This window comes from Barbus barbus (genome assembly GCF_936440315.1).
Source record: "Barbus barbus genome assembly, chromosome: 32".
Classification (NCBI taxonomy): Eukaryota; Metazoa; Chordata; class Actinopteri; order Cypriniformes; family Cyprinidae; genus Barbus; species Barbus barbus.
In genome coordinates, this window is record NC_136760.1 from 3,911,554 (window position 1) to 3,933,022 (window position 21,469).

Below are 21,469 nucleotides of genomic sequence, written 5' to 3' on the forward strand. Positions count from 1 at the left end.
GGACAGAACTTGACCCAGTGCTGATTATAAGTCCTCCTTATTTTATCTTAAAATTGATTTTCTCATGTTCCCAAACAGTTGGCAGTTATTGCCTACGATGATGGGGAGCCGATGAAGTTCAATAAGACTCTGGTGGAGATCACTGTCCTGCAGCCGTCCATCATTCCTGTGTTCACGCAGGAGGAGTACAGGTGAGTAAATACCTGAAAACGTGATTGCCCTCTGCCATATGCGTTGTCCTTTCATGCTGAGATATATTGTTCTGCACCTGCGGTAGACTTCCAGAACACAATTTTATAATATGTGTATTTTTATGGTCCTGTGAGGCATGATATTTCATTCATTTTTATGCAGAATGACCAGAAAGCTCACTTGACCTGACTTTGAAACAGATGTAGTTTTATGCTCTATTGAGGGTTTCACGTCTTGAGCCATAAATTAATGTTTTAGAGGTAGAGCAAGTTCTGTTTTGATTGAGGATTATGAAAAACTAAAACTAAAAGTTACAACTCTATAAATACTATATACCCACATATTTAAGAAAATAAAGAAATTAAATAAAATTGACACATGCATATAACAACATTTCAATAATAAACATATAAATGAAAAAACTCAAATAAAAAGCGATACTTCTATCCCTCACCGGTGTCCCTGCCCGGTGGAGTCGCACGGTAGAGTCGATGGTCTTTACACTCTTCGGTCTTCACACTAAGAGGGCTTCACACGACGACTGCCGTGACCGCTGCCGCGGTATAATAACCTTTTTTATACCAATCCAACAAATCACCATTTCAATTCAGCGGGACCCGCTTTCCTGTTTATCAACTAAAAATGGCCAAGCAAGTGCACACACTGACAAGATACGCGATACAGTACGAGACCAAACGCGATTTCAGCACCTCGCAACACAGTAAACAAAATAAGCGTTTCCTAGCAACGGCAAATGCGCTAAACACTGAGACAAGTAAATACACTTACGATCTGATTTTAAACTTCCGCTGATAGACTGCTTCTCTTAAAGACTAATTCATTACACTGCCTTCTGCTGGCGCTTGAACCCACTTTCCTGTTTATCAACTACAAATGGCCAAGCAAGTGCACACACTGACAAGATACGCGAATATAATATAAATATCAATATAAAACTGTCAGCATAGACTTTATGAATATGTGTAATAGCTGCAAGGTAAAGCATGTTTTATACACACTGTTGTTTCTTCAGAGGACTTTGCTGCTTTATTAAATTACATATTTATTATATTTGACATAAGGGGTTATTAGTTTAATTCGCATAGCTTCCGAGGCAAATAACACTTCCACAGGGTAGCCCAAATTGATTTAAATCTAAAGACATTGAAGCTTATTTTACTGAATACAATCTATTCATCTGTACAGTGCATTCAGAAGAAGATATCACCGTCTGTGTGAATGGATGGATCTATGATCAAAAATGAGTTTATTAACAGCTTTATAGTGAAGTGGCAGTAATACGCAGGCTTTGATTAGCTACAAGAACGAATGGGGTTAAAAATGGCCTTGATAACATCCTTATCCATTGATTAATCAGAGCTACAGAGACAGAAACATAGAGATGAAAAGACTTGGCCGAAGGTCTGAATTAATGTTGTGTCCTACAGAGCTGCAGAAAGGTCATAGTTGATAGTAGCTCTGCAGCACAGTGAGAATAACAATAGCTTTCAGACGCAGTCCTCTGCGGGCTCTTGATTGCTGCCAGCGGACACATTAGCCAGGTGTCTGTTGCCCCTGTCTGGTGAACACAAGGTTGGTTACAGCTCCTCTAATCTGCTGGGCTTTGGCGGTTCAGGAAACTGCTCTGGGGGATCTGCTCTGGGGGGGGGGTACCTGATTCTAATAGATCTATTTATTTAGAATGAATTAAATAAAGGATTTAAATAGATTTTGGGGAATTAAATGGATTTAAACGGAATACACACACACACACACACATATATACATATATATATACATATATATACATATATATATATATATGTATATATATGTGTGTGTGTGTGTGTGTGTGTGTGTGTGTGTGTGTAGATTAAATGGATTTAAACAGAATATATGTGTGTGTGTGTAGATTAAATGTGGTGGGAATTGCAGAATAATTTTCTATTTAACCTTGTAAATAAACTAATACAACGTTAAATTAAAAGAGATGCATTTAATCAACCTTTTTAACTTCATATTAAATAATTTAGAGAATAAATTATGCACAAAAATATGAAACAGAACTGTTTTTACATTGTAACATGCTAATTTAGTGTTTTTTTTATCAATTATTTCTGATGGACCATGCGATTGGAGTAATGATGCTGAAAATTCAACTTTGTCATCATAGAAATAAATTACATTAAATATATATTCAAATTGGAAACAGTTATTTCAAATTGTAATGACATTTCATAAGATATCTGTTTTACTGTATTTTAATCAAATAAATGCAGTCTTGATGAGCATAAGAAACATCTTTCAAAAATATGAAAAAATCTCACCATCCACAAACGTTACCTACTCTACCTACTCTGCCTCAAGAAACAATTCTTTTCTTTAAGACTCACTTTGCCCACCAACCATCTACCTCCATTCTGTATGATGATCCAATCGTTTCATTTCATCCAATCACGTCCACTTATTTATTATTGATTGTCCTGTTTCACTCTGAAGTACATCAGATTATAAAAGTAAAGCTGTTGCGGGAGGCATCTCACACATCTTTACTTTAGAGCTTTAAAAATATTCATGTTTAAATGCCGCAACACATTCACCTGTATTGAATGAATTTTGAAACAGGTTTATCTTGAGTAGCTTTGATGCGAAATCACTGAAACTAATCAAATGTCTGTCCTTCATCTATAGCTAATAGTCGAAATGATAGAAGCTGTGATTGACATTGAGTGACATGGACAGGTATGGCAGAAGAGCACAGGCTGTTCCAGCACAGAAATTGGAAATAATTAGTAATTATATGATATCATGAAAGCACCCTTGAGGCCTAGGGGTCCGCAAAAAAATAGGTTTAATTTGCATGTATTGTTCAGTGGTGCAGAATGGCTATAGATAATTACAGGTTGGTTTGCAAATGTTTATATGAGATATTGTGTGTCCTGAGTGTCATGCTTTCGATTCTGAGCTCAAATCGGTGAATCACACATGCATGAACGTCTATAGCAGGTGTGAGGCTGACAGAAACAGTATAATTTGAGTCAATCTGCAATCTGTTTTGTTTATCATTATTTTGCCTATTACTTAACTCTATAAAGCTAACTGTATCATATTTGATGCAGAAATTTCTAAGGCCTCCACTAAAACACCCCAAAATTTTCTTCTCTCATCTGGTTGATAGTTTATGCATTTTTAGCAAGTAAAGAGCCTTTGAATGTCTAAACATGTTAAGTATACAAATGTATTCTAATGGATCTATTTTTTTAGAATTAATTAAATAAAGGATTTAAATAGATGTTGGGGAATTAAATGGATTTAAACGGAATACACACACACACACACACACATATACATATATATATATATATATATATATATATTTAGAATAAATTACATATACACATTACATATAATACATATACACACAATTACAAATTACATATAATACATATACACACACACACACCATGAATGGAACCATGAATTCAGCTGTCTACCAAAAAATCCTGAAGGACAATGTCCGGCCATCTGTTCGTGACCTCAAGCTGAAGCGAACTTGGGTTCTGCAGCAGGACAATGATCTAAAACACACCAGCAAATCCACCTCTGAATGGCTGAAGAAAAACAAAATGAAGACTTTGGAGTGGCCTAGTCAAAGTCCTGACGTGAATCCTATTGAGATGCTGTGGCATGATCTTAAAAAGGCGGTTCATGCTCGAAAACCCTCCAATGTGGCTGAATTATAACAATTCTGCCAAGATGAGTGGTCCAAAATTCCTCCACAGCGCTGTAACAGACTTATTGCAAGTTATCACAAACGCTTGATTGCAGCTGTTGCTGCTAAGAGTGGCCCAACCAGTTATTAGGTTTAGGGGGCAAGCACTTTTTCACACAGGGCCATGTGGGTTTAGATTTTGTTTTCCCTTCATAATAAAAAACTTCATTCAAAAACTGCATGTTGTGTTTACTTGTGTTATCTTTGATTAATATTTAGATTTGTTTGATGATCTGAAACATTAAAGTGTGACAAACATGCAAAAAATAAAAAAATAAAAAAAATCAGGAAGGGGGCCAACACTTTTTCACACCACTGTATGTGTGGCCATATAAATATCAAAATCTGCACCAATTACAAATTTTGACTAAGTTTGGACCTCTGAATAAAATATTCTAACTGTATCATACTATATGAGCCATAAAAACCTGATGTATCAAATATGATACCCAGCAAATAAACAATAAAAACATTTAATTATATATATTTCAATATGTCAGACTTCACAGGGTAAAAATGTGTCTTGCAATACTTTCATCTTTCTGGTTTTGTGTCATTTGTTTCAACCTGACACAAATTTTGACACACGTTTATGTCTGCCGTGTGTTAGAATCGGCATTCAGTTTTCAAGTGCATGATAAATTCTTCTCACAACAGTGATTCCAGAGTAAATGTATGTAGAAATGCAGAATTTATTTGGCCTCTGCAAAAGTTTGGGGTCCTCTACACTAGTGGGTATCTTTTTGACCAACGATCATGCGCCTGCGGTTCTCCCTCCATAATCTTTGACGCTAGAGTGCAGATTGGGATCCTCTTTACACGGCTTCATTTGGCAGTGAACAAGCAGCACTTGAGCCGCCGCTGAACAGAAGTATGATTAGTTTCTGTGGGTAACGTCTTGTGGACAGCACTAGAGACCACCAAGCTCTTCTCTCGACAGAAACAAATGACTTTAATGTTCTTCTCTGAGTATCTTTTTTTTGCGAACAATAATCTGCTCCTTGCCGCAGTTCAAAAGCATTTGGCTCGCAGGTGGAGAACAGCAAGTTTTGAGACTAGTTTAGTTTGGAGTGCTGGCTGATGATCTGATTGCGTCCCTTGATCTGAAGTGTTGTTACGCTGTCAGGTCGCTGTACAGTGTATCGCTTTCATGTGAGCTGAAGCGTTGCATTGCCGAAATGTAATCTGCCATGAATTGCCACGTCAGGACTCCAATTAGCCACATGTGGAGCTCTTTTCTGATGCTCCTGTCGCCTCCACCTCCAGTCTTGCAGAGGTAATGGAAGCGCTTGGCCTGCGCGGGACTCCCTGTCTCTGCTGCACCTGCAGGATTAGTATGCAGACACTGGCTGTCCCTTTGTGCCGTCCCACCAGCTCAGGGTCAGACACCATTAGCAGAGCTCTGCTTATTAACATGTAAAGCCCCACTGCTTCTGGCATGCTGGTGTTAGACTTGATAATGAAAGTAACTGAGATGTATTTTAGATTATGTGGTATGTATCATCACAGTGTAGTTAGCATACACATCTACAAACGTGTAATTTTGGACTATGTAAAATTACATTTCATTTGGTGAGATCCAGTTGTGTTTGTGTTGGATAATCTATCATCATCTAAAAACATTCATTTTGATGCTTGGGAATTTTTAATTGTTTTGCAGATATGGTATTTACGTGGGTGAATCCTGGATGCTGTTCTTTCAGGTGTTCTTGAGATGCAGTATGCTAAAGCCTATGCTAACTAAAAACTAAAAGAAAGTTTATCACTTTTATGGTAAAATCTTGTTTTAAAATCTGAAAAAAAGGTAATGATTTGAACAAAATAGAGGAATGGAGGCATTGCTTTAAGGCAGCATTAAAAAGGTAGCATTTATTATTTATTTTTTTATCTTTTAGTGCCCTGAATAAACCATTTCACATGGCAGATATTTACATACTGTATAGTCTCAAAATTATTACTGAATGTATAAAAAAATAACCCTGCAGGGTTATTATAAACCATGATGTTTAAGAATCAAGCTTATAAACTTTTTAATATGTTAAAAAGTTTATGAGCTTGATTCTTAAACATCGTTGTTTGTAAACACAACTGAGGGACTAAAATCTCAAATTAAAAAATAAATAATTTTTATATATATATATATATATATACATAAATGTATTTACAAATTAAAAAATAGCTAATGACAATGATCCAATTAACTAACTCAATTCCTAATTAAAAAAATCAAGTCCCACCCTACAGTTTTTCAAGAAACTGATTTACTCAACAAGCACAACAGGGAAGAAAAGATGACCACACTTTGTTTCATATCAACTTTAAAAACTTTAAAACGACAGTTTTTTGAATGTTCTACTCTATGATGTAATAGTGTGGATAAGTGCCGCCTCCACAGAAGAAGATCGACATCACAGTCTGTTTAGCCCCACCCACCGATTCACGCATAGTGTTTACGAGGTAGGCAAACTCGCAGGTCTATGCAGAAACCAAACGATGGCTCTGAAGACAACAATATGCTGTGCGGTGCCAAGTTATGAAAAAAAAAAAACAGTCTTTGCATTGCATTCCTTCTGATTGCAACATTAGGAAAGAGTGAATGGACTTTATTTTTAATGAAGATCCAGACCACATCAGTAAGAACTCGGCCTTTTGTTCACTTCATTTACTACAGATTTGTTCACAAACAAGGCAAAATTCGACGCAGGATTTTCAAAAAGATTGAAACTAAAATACGATCTTGTGCAAACTATATTGGATCCAACAGTCATGTCGCAACACACAAGTGTGGGGAACTGTTTTTATTACATGATCACTATTGTTTTGACTGTTAAACGGATTGTTTGATATGTACTGAGTATTTATGCATTTTTTTTTACCTGAATCACAGCAGTGTCCAGTTGTGAAGGGCGTAGACTGTCAAACATACACAAGCCAATCATAGCAGTGGACGTTTACTTCAGAGTCTTAAATCCATCACGCCTATTCAAACAGAACGTTCTGATGAGGGGGGTCAAAAACAGGGCAGAAAATAGCCTATTCTAACTGATGATTTTTTTTTTTTTTTTTGTGAATGTAATTTAGATGTAAAAATCATTAGTTGATCTCAGAGAACACAGAGTGATTTATGAACCCTTTAAGAAACAGTACAAGTACAAACACCTGCCACACAGAACACATCATTTGAAGTTTCCAAAAAAATGTCAGGCGCACAAAATCACAAAAGTTTCTGTAATTTATAGTCAGCATTTCATCAGTATGTATGTATGTATTGAGGGAGAGAAGGGTATTACTTATGCAATGGAATCATTTAAGTTTTTTTATTTTTAATACATTTTCAAAGATGTTAAAAACCTTTTTTTTGCTTTGCCATAATGGTGTATAGAGTGTAGATTGTAGCAAATTAGCTTAAAAGTGAATTGAATATAATTACAATTAATTATGATTAATTACAATTATTTATATCGGCTGACAGTAATAACTATAGCAGAATTAAATTGCCATCAACTGATCTGTCCGTCCAGCGAACATTCAGTGCAAGTTCATATCAACTCTAAGAAAGGATATTTCCTTGGCCACAGGAAATACTTTCCTATTAATGCATTGGAGCATGTAGCGAGGGTCAAAATCGTAAAGAGACATTTAATTTGCAAGGCAGCACCAGAAACTCTTAATTTGTGCACACAACCTTTATTAACTAAATACTAACGCAAACTAGTCTAACAAACAAACATACATGCGTACAATCACTACAATCACTCATACATGGGGAAAGGGCAAATGAGAGTTGATGGAAGAAAACCATCAGGAAAACCAGAGAATGCAGTTATGGGAAAGTCATTTAACCACCTGAATAAAACCATCAGCGCCATTCATAACGGGATCTATAACTTATACTAAACCTCTGTTTCATTTAGTTAAATGTTATACTTGCATTGCTTGGTTGTGACGAGTGTCCGAAATGCAGTCTCAGATGAAAGTCTTAATGGTTTCAAGGTTTTGGATTCCTGATCACGTTCTTCCGGGTTGAAGAGTGATGAATTCCAAAGATGTTCTGAGGTAGATATGTTCTTCCAGGTAGAGAGTGGAAAAAGAGCTAAGAAAGAGATATGCTAAGGTCCAAGGAGCTTTGGTTGAATGGAAAGACAAGGCTGCAAGACCTGGCACAAAACTTAGTGTTCAGAAGAGTTTTAGCTCACATCTTCCTCATCCTCTTAGGATCTAACAGAACCGCAGACTGCGAGGGGCGTCACTGAAGTGAGAGCTTTATCTGATATAGAGGTCAAACCTCTGGGGTGTCAAAGAGCCAATGGTGACTTGAACTTTTAGAGGGAATGTTTGCGACTCTTTGTCTCCATGCATGGTAATTTGCTTATGAACTGGATTGGAAGTTGATATACAAACTATTAAAGATTCCTAGAACACTTATATGTTGCATAGGTATTGACATATAATATACACTCTCAATTAGATCATCCGAAGACGAATTGATAGAGACCAAACATAGTATAAGTGAGTTAATATTAACTAGTGTTCTATCATAAGCATGCATAAAACAAGATACAGTACACAAGAACATATACAAGAACAGTAATAATATACACAATGACCTAAAGATATATGTGTTCATTCAAAGAAGGGTTTTTCTATGAATTAATTAGAGAAGAGTCCATTTTTATGGCCTAATGTCTCTTTTTCCTAAGGGAAAATGAAGCGAGTGTTATCAGATGGGTTGCCATGGAACCAGGGGCCTGGAGTCATTGACAGACATACCAGCACCCAGTATGTGTATTGGGTGGGGGGGTCTTTGACCATCTGTTAATCTAATAACTAATTGATTTGTTAAATCAAATGCAAAATTGTGTGTCTGATTGGTCCAAATGCTACAAGATTGATGTAGGGAAAAAAAGTAATTAAAGGCAGTTTAACATAAGGCAACAACATTACAAAATGTGAAAAAATTAAGGGGTATGAAGACTTTTTATAGGCACTGTATACAGGTGGAGCTGGGGAAGGTGGAGGGTTTCTGAAGCATGCTGCGAAACTGCTACAACAAGCACTAGTTTGTCTCAACAAGCACTGTTAATATCTTGTAAAGACAGGTATTTAGATAAAGAAATGCATTTTAATACAGCTGCATGAGTGCTGAAAAGAACCTGCCAGTCAGTCAGTCAGTCAGATAGTGGGTACCAAATTGAGTTGAATATCAGTACTACACTGCTATTGTTATTTATTTATTTAACTTTCATATTGACTTGGTACCAAATTGCCGCCACTTTTGACATCTCTAATCCATACTTAGCCTCACTGAGGGTGTCTAGATCTCCTTAGTGAAGTACTAAACTCTAGGGGAAGATAGATTTGCCCTTTGTAAACCCTTCCAGGAGCAAACAAACCCATTTGTTGTAAACTGGCTGTGCATGTAATGCGCAGATATCTCAGTATTCATGTATTCTGTCTTAAAGTTGTTTTTGAATGAAGGAAGATGAGCAAGCCTTAGTTCAGCTGAAGGAAATTTGCCCTTTGCCTCTTGTTTGGAAAAGACAAACACAGTATGCCACACGGTTGCCAAACGCACTGATCGCAAATAGTTTGAAAAGGTCAATTCCTAATCCGCAGGTGGAACCTTTGAAAGCAGCGGAAAGGCTTTTTCATTTGAAGAGGGGCTGGTAGTTTTGCAGTGTCATGATGCCAGCTTGTTTTTATCCAGTGTTACGTGCTGATTTTTGGAGTCTAGAGGGGGCGAATCACGCAGAGCTGGATACCTGGAGCAGGTGCACACAGTGATGGTGATGTTGTTCAGTGATGTTCTGTGGTGAATAAAAAAGACTGGGTTGGGTAAAACGATTGAGGTCAAAACAAGAAGATTGAATAGAGAGACTAACCTTTGAAGATGGTGTAAAAGTGTGTAAAAAAAAAAAAAAAAAAAGGAACAACAACGTTAAAATGGATTGACAGATGCCATTTTTTTCACATATGTTGATGTATTTACTGTTGAAACTGTGCTGGGGGGCCACAGTAAATGAAAATGACTGAATGAATGAATGAATGAATGAATATTACTTGTCATTTTTTTTTCTTTATTTTCTTTTAATTTTTTCAAAATCTAAAAATGTTCTTAATGGTGGGAAAAGATAACTTGATAGAAAGTAAATATATATATATATATTTTTCATTTAATAATTAATTTATTTTTAAGTGTAAATGGCTTTTATACATAAAAATATATAGATGCCTTTTATATTTTACAAAGGGGATCATTTGCATGTACATATTAGCTTCAAAGCTAACAGACATCGATTAGAAACCTTTCATGGAGTCTTTCATGTTGATATAAAATGATATGAAAGAAAACCTTCTTGTTTCTCAACCAAGAACTGTACATTTTTCCTGATACCCAACGCTCAAAAGACACAGATTTGCTGTGTATGTATAAGACATGTTGATTTAGGGATGTTCTGGTTAACCTTCTAAACTGATATAATCAGAGGCCGATACAGTAGTTCTCTTATCGTAGACCAAAACAAAAATGCATTTCAAATAAAACTGTAGCCATGCCATATATGTAAACAAGGATATTTCTATTCAGATAAGTATATATGGTATTCCAAAATGTCATGCAATTAAAATCAGATCCATTCGTGTTGCCAGAGCTCCTATGTTGGGAAATTCAGCACAGAGATTTTTAAGACGGTTGGCTTTGATTCATAAAGAACTCGTTTACCTCAGAAATGAATTTGTATTGATGTAGATACTCTGAATAACAAGCGTCATGTGTTTTATTAAATAGCAGGATTATTGATAGCTGTTATGTATTCCCTTTGGAGGCCTGTGGTTTTTACTCATTTTATAAAGACTAAGATCAAAGAACATGGAACCGTTTCCAGCATCTCACGTCATCAAATTAAAACAGCAAATCTACATGAAAGAGCATGTGATTTATGAGTAACACAATCGTTATGTCTCGATGGCAAAAGACCAAAGGTTCCAAATTGCTATTTTGATATCACATCTTAAAAAGCTAACCGAAAAAACAACGACAGAAAAGTAGTTAGAAGCTGCCTGGTGGCCCATTCTCAGTTTTTGGATTAAACACAGTTCAATCCCGATTGAACGCCACGGGAAGAGTCCCGGTTACAAAAAAGTGGTCGGATATAATAAATGACATTGGGATGGAGGTTGGGGGAATGTGTTTGCTGGCTCAGTGGACCTCATTAGTGTCGAACACTTGAGCATGTGCTTGTGTGGAGCGACCATTAGAAGAGCGCTGTCAGAACAGAGAGCATACAAGAGCATTTTTTTCTCTATTATTTGCAAGCACAGCACATGAGCAATAGGGCGACGCCATACAGAAAGAACATGTCGATGTGCGTGTTCAGGGATTATATGGAAGGTAGCTACTCTATCATCTTTCTGAATAACAAAAACCTGTTTATCTTCCACGCCGCAGCCCAGGGGAGACTAATTGCCCTGTAAGCCTGTGTACAGCAAACTCTAAGTACTCCAATGCCAGGATGAAGGTTGCCTCGTTACCAAGTTGAGTGTGAGCATCACAATGTACGAAGAAGCAAAACATTGAACAGTCGATTCCGTGACAGGATTATTAGCTTGATATTTGTGTATGAAATATCCATAATTATCCATATTATAAAATATCCAAACGCATTCTTACACAAACACATCTTTTGGCCTTCAAAATCTTGACCACTATTAACTGCTGTTATAAAGCTTGGAACATTTTTTTAATATATTGTAACTCCAATTGTATTCATCTGAAAGAACAAAGTCATATACACCTAGGATGGCTTGAGGATGAGTAAATCATGGGGTAATTTCTGGGTGAACCATCCCTTTAATGTTTGTCCTACAGTGGTAAAAGCAGTATGACAGTGAAAGTTCAAAATGTAGTCAAATTTACAGAACCTATGCCCTTGTAAGGTTGAATGTTTCAACAAGATTTTAAGTTTGCATAAGACAATGAGAGCTGAACGCATGGTCCATAACATGCAGAGATTAATTACAAACAAATGGCAAGTAACACATTGAATTATACATTACATTTTGAAATAGAAATGCTGAAATAGTATTTTTATTTATTTTTTCTGTGACCCAGCTAAATTATTCCAGTTCAATTATACACTTCACAATTTTCTCACTATAGGCAGGTACAATTAACAATAGGCTAACTGTTATAACTCTTAATCATCATTCTTCAATTATTCACCTTTCTGGCTCTAATAACATCCAAAATCTAATTTATGCTGGTTTAATAACTAATATTGGTTTAAAATCAAAAACAGGCAGGAGTTTACTAATTATATTCACCAGAGGCCTTTTAGATTGCACACATACAAAATTGGTAATTAAGGAATATTAACAACAATATTGACATGAAAAAGGATTTTTAAATCCCTCGCTGCCTTTGGCTGGTTAATTTTAGTAGCTTTAATAAGCTATTTAAAAACAAACACTAATATGAAGTTCAACAAGGCTGCATTTATGTGATATATTAATATTGAGAAATATCAATACAATTTGAAATATCTTTTTAGCTATTTTTAATATATTCATAAATGTTTTTTTTTTTTTTTTCTGTGATGACCTAGTTGATTTTTCAGCATAATTACTCCAGCCTTTAGTGTGATCTTTTAGAAATCTAAAAGTTAAAGAATATAAAGAAATATTTAAATCTGTCACATGATCTTTTAGATATCTAGAAATTCTAATATGCTGATATGGTGATTCTTATATGCTCTATTATCAATGTTGAAAACAGTTTTTACTGCTTAATACTTTAATGGTGACTGTGAAACATTTTTTGTTGATGAATAGAAATTGAAAACAATGTCACTTTTGATCATCCGTGCTGAGCAAAAGTTTTTTTTTCTTTAAAAATAAATAATAATAATAAAAAAAAATGTACTGATCCCAAACTAGCACTGCCCGCTTGTGATTAAATTGCATGAAATTAATGTCAATACTAGAAGAAAACAAGGTTACACCTTGACTCCTAAATCTTTCAAAATGATCATTTGTCAATAGTCCAAATCGTGCTTTTCTCACCCACTGGCTCTAAAATATGATTTGAAGTGCAATGTTGTATTTTGTGCTTGAAAAGCAACACCCGATTTCGAACATATGTTTCATTATGGATCAGTTCTGCTGTTGGGTTTATCTGAGGTAAAGATCTGCTCACTCCCACGCTTGCTTTCCATTAACACTCTTTATTCTGCTTAGTTTAGCAACTGTGTAGGATGCCCAATTAACACTGTGATCCGGTTAACTTCTTGATTGATTAAATTCCTTTGAATTTTGTCTTGGTAATTATAAACTGGAATCCTTAACAGCTGTAATTAATTGAGTTTGTTTTTTTTAAATCAAACAGGTAAGCTGACCGCCTGGTTTCAGAATGTGAAATAATCATGCTGTCTGTCCATTGATTCTCTGTCAGACCTATATGTGTGCATTTATATCAAGGAGCAAAAATGCAGCGTTTAGATTGTCAGTCAATTCATTTATATGCAAATTTATATGAAATTTTGCAGTTTCAGCTGTTCTTGTAATGCACGGTTTTGAATGCCCATTTCCAACCTTACCCTCAGGCTTTTGTACTGTATTTTTAACATTGCCTGTAGCTCAAATAATAAAGAGCTAGCAATGCCAAAGTCATGGGATCAATTCTAGGAGATGTAAAAAATGCACATACAGTTTATACAGATTTATTTATTGCTCTTTGTTTATTTCTTTACACAATTCATTAGTCCAATTTGAATATAGGTACATGTTTAAGATTTTTTAATGTTTTTAAATTTATTTTATGAAAAGTCTTTTATGCTCACCAAGGATGCATTGATTTGATAAAAAAAAAGTAATATTGTAAAATGATATTAAATGTGAAATACACAGTTTTCTGTCTTAATATATTTTAAAATATAATTTGTTCCTGTGATGGCACAGCTGAATTTTCAGCAGTCATTATTTTAGTATTCAGAAACCTTCAGAAATCAATTTAATTTGCTGATTTTCTGCTCAAGAAATATTTCTTATCAATGTTAAAAAAACACACACATTTGTTCTGCTTACTATATTTGTGAATTATTTGAAATAAAAATCTTTTGTAACATTATAAAGTTCTTTACTGTCACTTTTGGTCAATATAATGCATCCTTGCTGAATAAAAGTATTAATTTCATTCAAACAAATAAATAAATAATTATTTAATGAGCCCAAAGTTTAAAGAGTACAATGGAACTGTTTTACTTTTGGTCTATTTTACGTTTACATTCCCATTAAAGCTGGTACATATTTGTGGCTTGACCCACCAGAATCACTGTTTTATTGTGTATGATTTGTGATTCATCATTAATGCAGTGCACTTTGTATGTGTAGGTTCTCTCCGGTCAGCGAAAACGCCCCTGTGGGAACAGTCGCAGGAGTCATCTTGGCGGCTGCCATAAACCAGACCATCGTCTACTCCATCGTCGAAGGAAATGAGGGCGGTGAGTAGAGGTCGACCGATTGATTGGCCGGCCGATTAATCGGGCCGATTTTTGGCATTTTTTAAATAATCGGCATGGGCCAATTGTGCAGCAAATTAGGCTGATTTATCCACCTTTTTCTTCAATGTGGATGTAAGCCTATGGGTGAGACTTCCGGTTCATTAGCCGCTATAGGTAAATAACGAGGAGAACAACAACGTGCAGTAAACAGTTTGCACTACAAACCAGTGTGTTCATAATTAAGATAATACATTAAAATAATATGATAAGACACACCAATTTTCAATATCAAGCAGCAAAACAAGCTGATTTGTACAGCTAAAAATAGCTGGATGCGGGTGAGACCGGAAGCTAGACCCATAGAATTTGCAAATGGCTGTACCCGTTTTTACGGCAAGAAAAAGGTGGATAGGCAGGTGCATATGCGAGCAGCTAAGTGGTGTTGCGGAATGCCGTACCGGATAATCTCTCTCCCTCTGGCTGTTTGAGAAGGAGCAGCTCACACTGCTGCAGTGCCTTGTTCACACACAGCTTCAGCTTATGATGGCAGGGCAAAACTGACCATTTCGAAAGCGCAGTTATGTTTTACCCTACTACAATTGATGCCGGAAAGTCATCATATTCATAAGTGCAACAAGTCATTTGCATGTGAAAGTAGAAACGTGCAATTCAGATGAAACTTCTGGGCTGATTATAACACACACGTTAACGTTCCTCATTAAATGTGTGTGTGAGTCCGACAATAGCCTCCGCGATGTCATCGCACGTGGCCAGTGCACTCTTAAGCAGTTATTTGCAACAGGCTGTGTGTGTAATATGTGTGAACTGTTTTATTTGTGTTATCACTTAGATTATGGCCAATTGACTTATAGCAGTGGCCAGTATTTCCCATAGACCTACACTGAGTTATTTGTGGCGGCTCGTCAATCACAACATCAAAACTGACCGCCTCAAATAGATATTCCAAAAGGCTAATACTTCGTTCAGGGTGGCCAACTGCTTTCAATTGAAAGTAGCTAAAACTGATAGCTAAATGTCACTAGATGACATCATAATGTATGTGACGAATACAAATTTTGAATCTCTTGAATAATGTCAAATTCACTGATCTATATAAAGATGAATAGATCAGTGGGCAAGATAAGAACTTAGATAAGTCTTGTCCAAGAAATTGCTATATTTGTCCCTAAACTCAAAAGGGGTGGGGAAGTTGCTAAATCTAGCTACAAAATTTGCTAAAATGGCAACACTGACTTCGAACACTGCAACTGAGAACACTGCACATTTGATAAATAAAATGCAGAGCGGGTGATTTATATGAATGTATCTTTGAAAAGGACCGTCTTCAGAAAAGCGTCAATGTCATTTTCATTTCGTCTTTCCTCTAATGCCTGATAAAGTAGTGTTTGTGAGCACAGCACTTATTTGATTACAGTTGTTACCAGGGAAACTGCCTCCTGGCAGAGAATGAATTTGCATTTGCAAGTCTGTGGGAAACACTTGTGTCTGTCAACAAACATAAAGAAAAAGCATGCTTCAACTGTTTTGAGAAGGTGCTTAAGTTTTGAGCCATTATTACTATGAATTAGACTACTACTACTACTACTCTGTTGTACCCTGCAATAGAAAAAACCCAAAAGAAAAACCCATATCGGTCGACCTCTAGCAGTGAGCACTAACCAGATTTGCATAATTTGTTTAGAGAATAATGTGCTAAAATGATGCAGAAAGTGCATGCAATTAAATCGGTCTCATACATAAAAAAAATATACTTCAACCAGACTATGGTTTATTCCCTCCTCAGAAATCCTTAGTGAAAAAAAAACAAAAGACAAGATTGCGGGAAATGTCACACTGGTCTTTTATGAGCTGCATGTTATTGTATTGTAATAAATTATAGTTTGTAAGACATCAAGCACTGGATAATGACAGCCCGCAGATTCCTAGACGGTGTTTCTTAGGTGGCTGTCAGCTGCAAGTTATCAAAAACTCAGTGAGAGAGAAGTTTCGTTTGTAGGAGCACACTTCCTGTTGCCGTGTGTCATCGGAGAGCAAGCGAGAGCAGGAAGAGGGAGGTGTGCGTGATTAAATCCTGTCTGTTCAGAATGTGTTCAGTCGAAATCACATTTGAATACATCTGGCGCGGGTTTAAAGCGATGGGGAAATCGTTTCGGTACATTCTCATTAGGCGAAATCAAGAAGCGTAGATATGTAATCAAAGGGCTGTTTTCATTAACGCAAACTAGAAAAAGCCAGGAAGAATAAGGTAATCATTCCACCCTTCAAACCGCCTGGATCCAAGGCATTTAATGCGATGACATCACCCAAGATCAGAGCTAATCCTTTATGAATGTTAATGAGACTCAAGAGGTGGGTAGTGCACTCTGGACCTGAAATCCCAAATATAGCTAAGTGCATTAAAGATACGCTACACGGAAGCGGGGGAAGGATGAGTTGTAAGACCTAGACTTAGCCGGGCCAAGAATTACTGATTGAGTAATGTCATATTATGGTAAAGGTATAGATGACAATATAGTTTTTTGACCCCTGTAAATGCAATGGGAAAAATTGTTTGTATAGTAAAGAACCATATGGTAATCCCTATTTTGGATAATCCAGTGAATAAAATCTAGAGAATGCTTTAAAAATTAAAGGTACTTCATTTCATCCCTTGTGGAAAAGAAGTGCGCTTAAGCGTACTGAATGTGTTCTTCTGAATGTGTGTTGCAGGTAAAAAAAATATTAATTAAATAAAGGACCACTTGAGTGTACTTAAAGTACACTTCAGTGTGTTTCTTAACACACTTATGTATACTTTTTAAAAACTGTGTATACTTTGTAAAAATGTGAAAATAAAAGTTTAAACTACATTTTAAACCATTGTTTTAATCTTTTGTTGTGCTTTAAAGAAGTTCACAATATGACTAGCATGCTAACAAGTACTTTTAACCGTAGTGTTTTGTATTACATTTAGTTTACAACTCCTTGAATATTGTATGGTAATGGATATGATAATATTAATGTATTTGGTCTTGATGAAATAGATCTGATGCTGCTGTTGGTTGTTGCTGTTCTTGTAGATTAGTGAATAATTATTAGTACAGGAACTAGATACTGCAAATACATACGCTGCAAATACATACTGCAAATAAATAAATAGTATTTAAGGTGGAGGATTTCAGAGGAACTCTGAAAGTGTGCTGTGAAATTCTAGTGAATGCTAACCAGCCCTTTAAATGTAAAGCAGTAAGCTCGTTGGCTGCTTATGAACCAATCAGCTTGTGCCAAGTAGATTAATGCTGTGAATATCATCAGTTTGCTTTAACGATCCATCAGCCTATGCCATCTAGAGTTTCATGACAGAACTTGGCATTTAATACAAATTAAAAACAAGTTAATATGTTTTAAATGTGCTAAATTGCGACTTCATTAAAAAAGTGTAATATATAATATATGAAGTATATTTAGTTTATTATAAATTCTTGTCAGTATTTGGCTGTACACTTTTACCGTATTTCAAAAACAAAAGTAGTTATGAATTTACATATAGAGATGTACTTAAGTCCTACTTAAGTGGGTCAATAAGCACTCTTAAGTAGAACTAATTGCATTTAAGTCATATTTAAGCTACGACACATTGTAAATTAATTATATATAAGATGCGATTAAGCATCCAAAAACATTCAATTTACACTTAAGTAGGCCTATGCTATTTTAAAGTATATTATTTCTGCTATCTGTACTCTTTTTTTTAAAAGCGTGTCCATTTTCCACAAAGGATTTTATTTTATTTATTTATTTTTTCTGAAATTTACGGACACTCAAGTCTCCCACTCTATAATAAATATGTAAGGTTACAAATGCATAATTCTGACTCTGTGTGTATCTCAGTGTAAAGCTGTTGTAAAATAGCAATTAAACCTGCTGTCTTTCTTCTGTTGCCACAGGTGAATTCATTGTGAACAACATCACTGGAGTTATCAGCACTGCCAAGCCACTGGACTACGAGAGCAACAGCAGTTACGTTCTCCGTGTGGAAGCCGACTCCATGAGGGTGGTGTCCTCCAACCTACGAGCCCCATCCAAAAGTGAGGCTGCTTTTAATGCCCGTTCATACCATTTCAGAATGGATTTAACCATCAAATGTGTTAAAAGGAATTTTAGAACACATTTCTGAACACATCAGTCAAATTATCCAAAATAAAGAACATTCTGTATGGGTCTGCTTTTGACCCTGGGACATGGCTTAAAAGCTTGTTCAGAGTGGTTTTGCTTTTTATTTTGGAGTGAATAAAACGCATGCAATCTCAGTGTAATAAAAATATGTGTAAATGACTTCCTGTCATCTCATGTTCCGTTAACATGGGGGATGGGTGGCTGCTTGTCCATCTTTTCTGTGTAGAGCTGATTATGGAAAATCATTATTTGAGAAAAGCATTCATGTTTAACCAGATTAGGCAGCTATGGATATTGATTTTTTTTTTCTCATTTAATATTCCAAGTACGCAAACCTGGTGATAAAATCAAAAGATTAGTTGCATCCAGTCAGTCTGTCAGCTTAGTGGATTTAATTGATTGTTTAATGCAAGTTTTAATTAATTATATCTTGTCAGTGTGCTTGCGAGAGCTGTCAGGTCTTTGTTTTAAATAAGACCTCATGGGTCTCATGAATATCTGAGCAGTCATACAAATATGAGGGTTGTGAATTGATTTAAAATTGTAATTAATTAATTGCATCACACGCGGATGTTTTCATAGATCAATATCTTGCTGAGAAAACTCTCCACATTGTAGTAGCAGACAAAAGCATTGCAAAAAGTCAATATATTATTTAAAATACTTCCTTTATGTTTTCAGGTGGTTAATTTCCTATTTTTATTCATTGTTGTTGGATTCATTCCTGTCCAGTGGTCAACGATCCCCTTTCTGTTCTGCGCTGTGATGTTTCAGTGCTCCACTCTGAGTGACTTGTGCAGAAATGAGCAGAAGGTTCTGGAAACCCCTTGGCATGAGCACTGGAGTCTGTCAGATGATAAATCGTGTTGTTGCTCTCATACCCCCTCAAAATATGACTCTGCCTTTTACTTTGAGAAGTGACAGATGATAGTCTTGAAGGACTTGATGAAGAAATGCTGTGCTCCATATAGAAATGCACTTCAACACCTTAGATGTGCAAAACTGAGTGTGAAGAGCAGAGATTTGATGATCTCCTGAATATGATTGTAATAGCTTTGAGGCATGTTTTGAGAACTGGAATGAAAAATAGGTAATTTTCATACGAAAATATCATCATTTGAGACATTTGTTGAATTGATATTTACTTCATTGTAGTTAAAAGCTATGTTTTTTTTTTTTTTTAAATGACTATTTTACTGTTGTGTTGACAGCATTTGTCAAGCTTAAAGTCAGCATGAAATGGAAAGTCACCCTATTTTGCATATAATGGATCTTACTGTGAACAATTCATTTAAATGATAATATACTAATAAATGTAAAAATAAACTTGTAATTTTTAATAAAAAATGACATCATCTGATGAAACAGTCTCATTCTCCAATGATTTAGTCCGATTAAACTCTGCTAATACAATTTACTGCAAGCTCACATTCAGATCTGCCTCCATCCAATCTTTCTTTTTTTGATAATCGTTTTGACTGATGTATGCTTCAATACAGAAGAAAAGATCCATCTCTTCCATTGATCAAACTATTATTTTGATGTTTATTAAATGTCTATCAAAATACAAAATCACACTTTTTTTTTTTTTTTTTTTCAGGCAACACAGCAAAGGTCTTCATCGATGTGCAAGACGAGAATGACCATCCTCCTGAGTTCACTAAGCCCTTTTACCTCGGTGGGGTTGCAGAGGATGCCAAGACCTTCACCTCTGTTTTACAGGTCCAGGTAAAGTGTCTTCCCCGCGGGATTGTAACTCTATCCACGAGGCTTCAGATAGCACTCCCATGGATAAGCCAAGGATTTGTTCACCAAGTATTACATCAGAATGTGAGGAGCAGACTAAAAAACAAATTGTAATTTAATTGACTGGTTCCTACACGTGAGATAAAATGTCAATCCAGCACCAGTGGAAGCAATTCAGAGAACAAAGCTGCACAGCGCTGAATAATAATTCAGTTCTTCAACAGGAGCAAATCAACCATTTTCACGGTCATGGAAGTTTTAAAAGTGTGTTTTCCTGGCCTGGAAAATTCATGGATATTAAGCAAATTGTAAAAGTCATGGGCATGTCTTTGGTGAATATACATTTTTCTGAAATTTCAGTGGTTTACTATTGCTCTTGCATAGAGAAAAAAAAAAAAAAACTTGTTTGCAAAACTTCATTCTTTTGAATCAAAGACGTGCCTGAATGATTCAGTATAGTGAACTGGTCTGAATCAGAATTATTTTTAAGTGACTGGAATGAAAAAAAGTGATTGAAAAGTGGATGTGTTATGCTAGTTTTCCCCTCTGTTGGTGGTTGAAGTGAGTCAGTTCCTGTGTCCGTGTGAGGTGTTGTTCTCTGGTCAATCAGATTGCTGGTCTTGGAGCTAAAGTCTGCCCAGCTGGGGTCTGAAAGATTGGATCATTTTAAGGCAGCTTGTAAAATGTCATGGCTACAGTTGCCCGCTTGCCCGCTGATACAGATCTCCACACAACTGTCAAAACCATGGACAAGGGCACCGCATTCTCTGGAAAAGAAAATTAATCCTCATAAATCAGCCAGGCTTTCTCTTAGAGCATGGACTGCATCCTTTTCCAGATGCTGTTCCTCTATCTTCATTTTCTTTGTCTTTACTAGTACTTATCTGCCTAACAATGACTTAGTCTTTCCGTGTTCTCTGATTCACCTTGTTAGTCAGTTTTCAAGCCTTTATTCCTGCCTGAAACATATACTATGCAAGTACGTAAACAGACACCTCTAGCATCTCAAGCTTGATTTTATACATTGTTGCATGCATTTGTACGTGTCTGCGTGATTTATAATACACAGCTTTCATTCTTAGTGTTG

The 21,469-nt window shown here is 35.9% G+C and overlaps 1 protein-coding gene across 1 annotated transcript in view; it reads left to right on the forward strand.

Annotated features, from left to right (window-relative positions):
* LOC306852003 (protocadherin-15-like) overlaps positions 1–21,469 on the forward strand; it is a gene marked incomplete at its 5' end in the record, with an annotated part of 238,116 nt that overhangs the window by 175,122 nt on the left and 41,525 nt on the right. The window contains 4 exons of the mRNA XM_079388567.1: positions 79–191; positions 14,351–14,460; positions 18,408–18,548; positions 20,237–20,364. Of these exons, the coding sequence (XP_079244693.1) occupies positions 79–191; positions 14,351–14,460; positions 18,408–18,548; positions 20,237–20,364 (492 nt within the window). The remainder of the gene's footprint in view (positions 1–78; positions 192–14,350; positions 14,461–18,407; positions 18,549–20,236; positions 20,365–21,469) is intronic.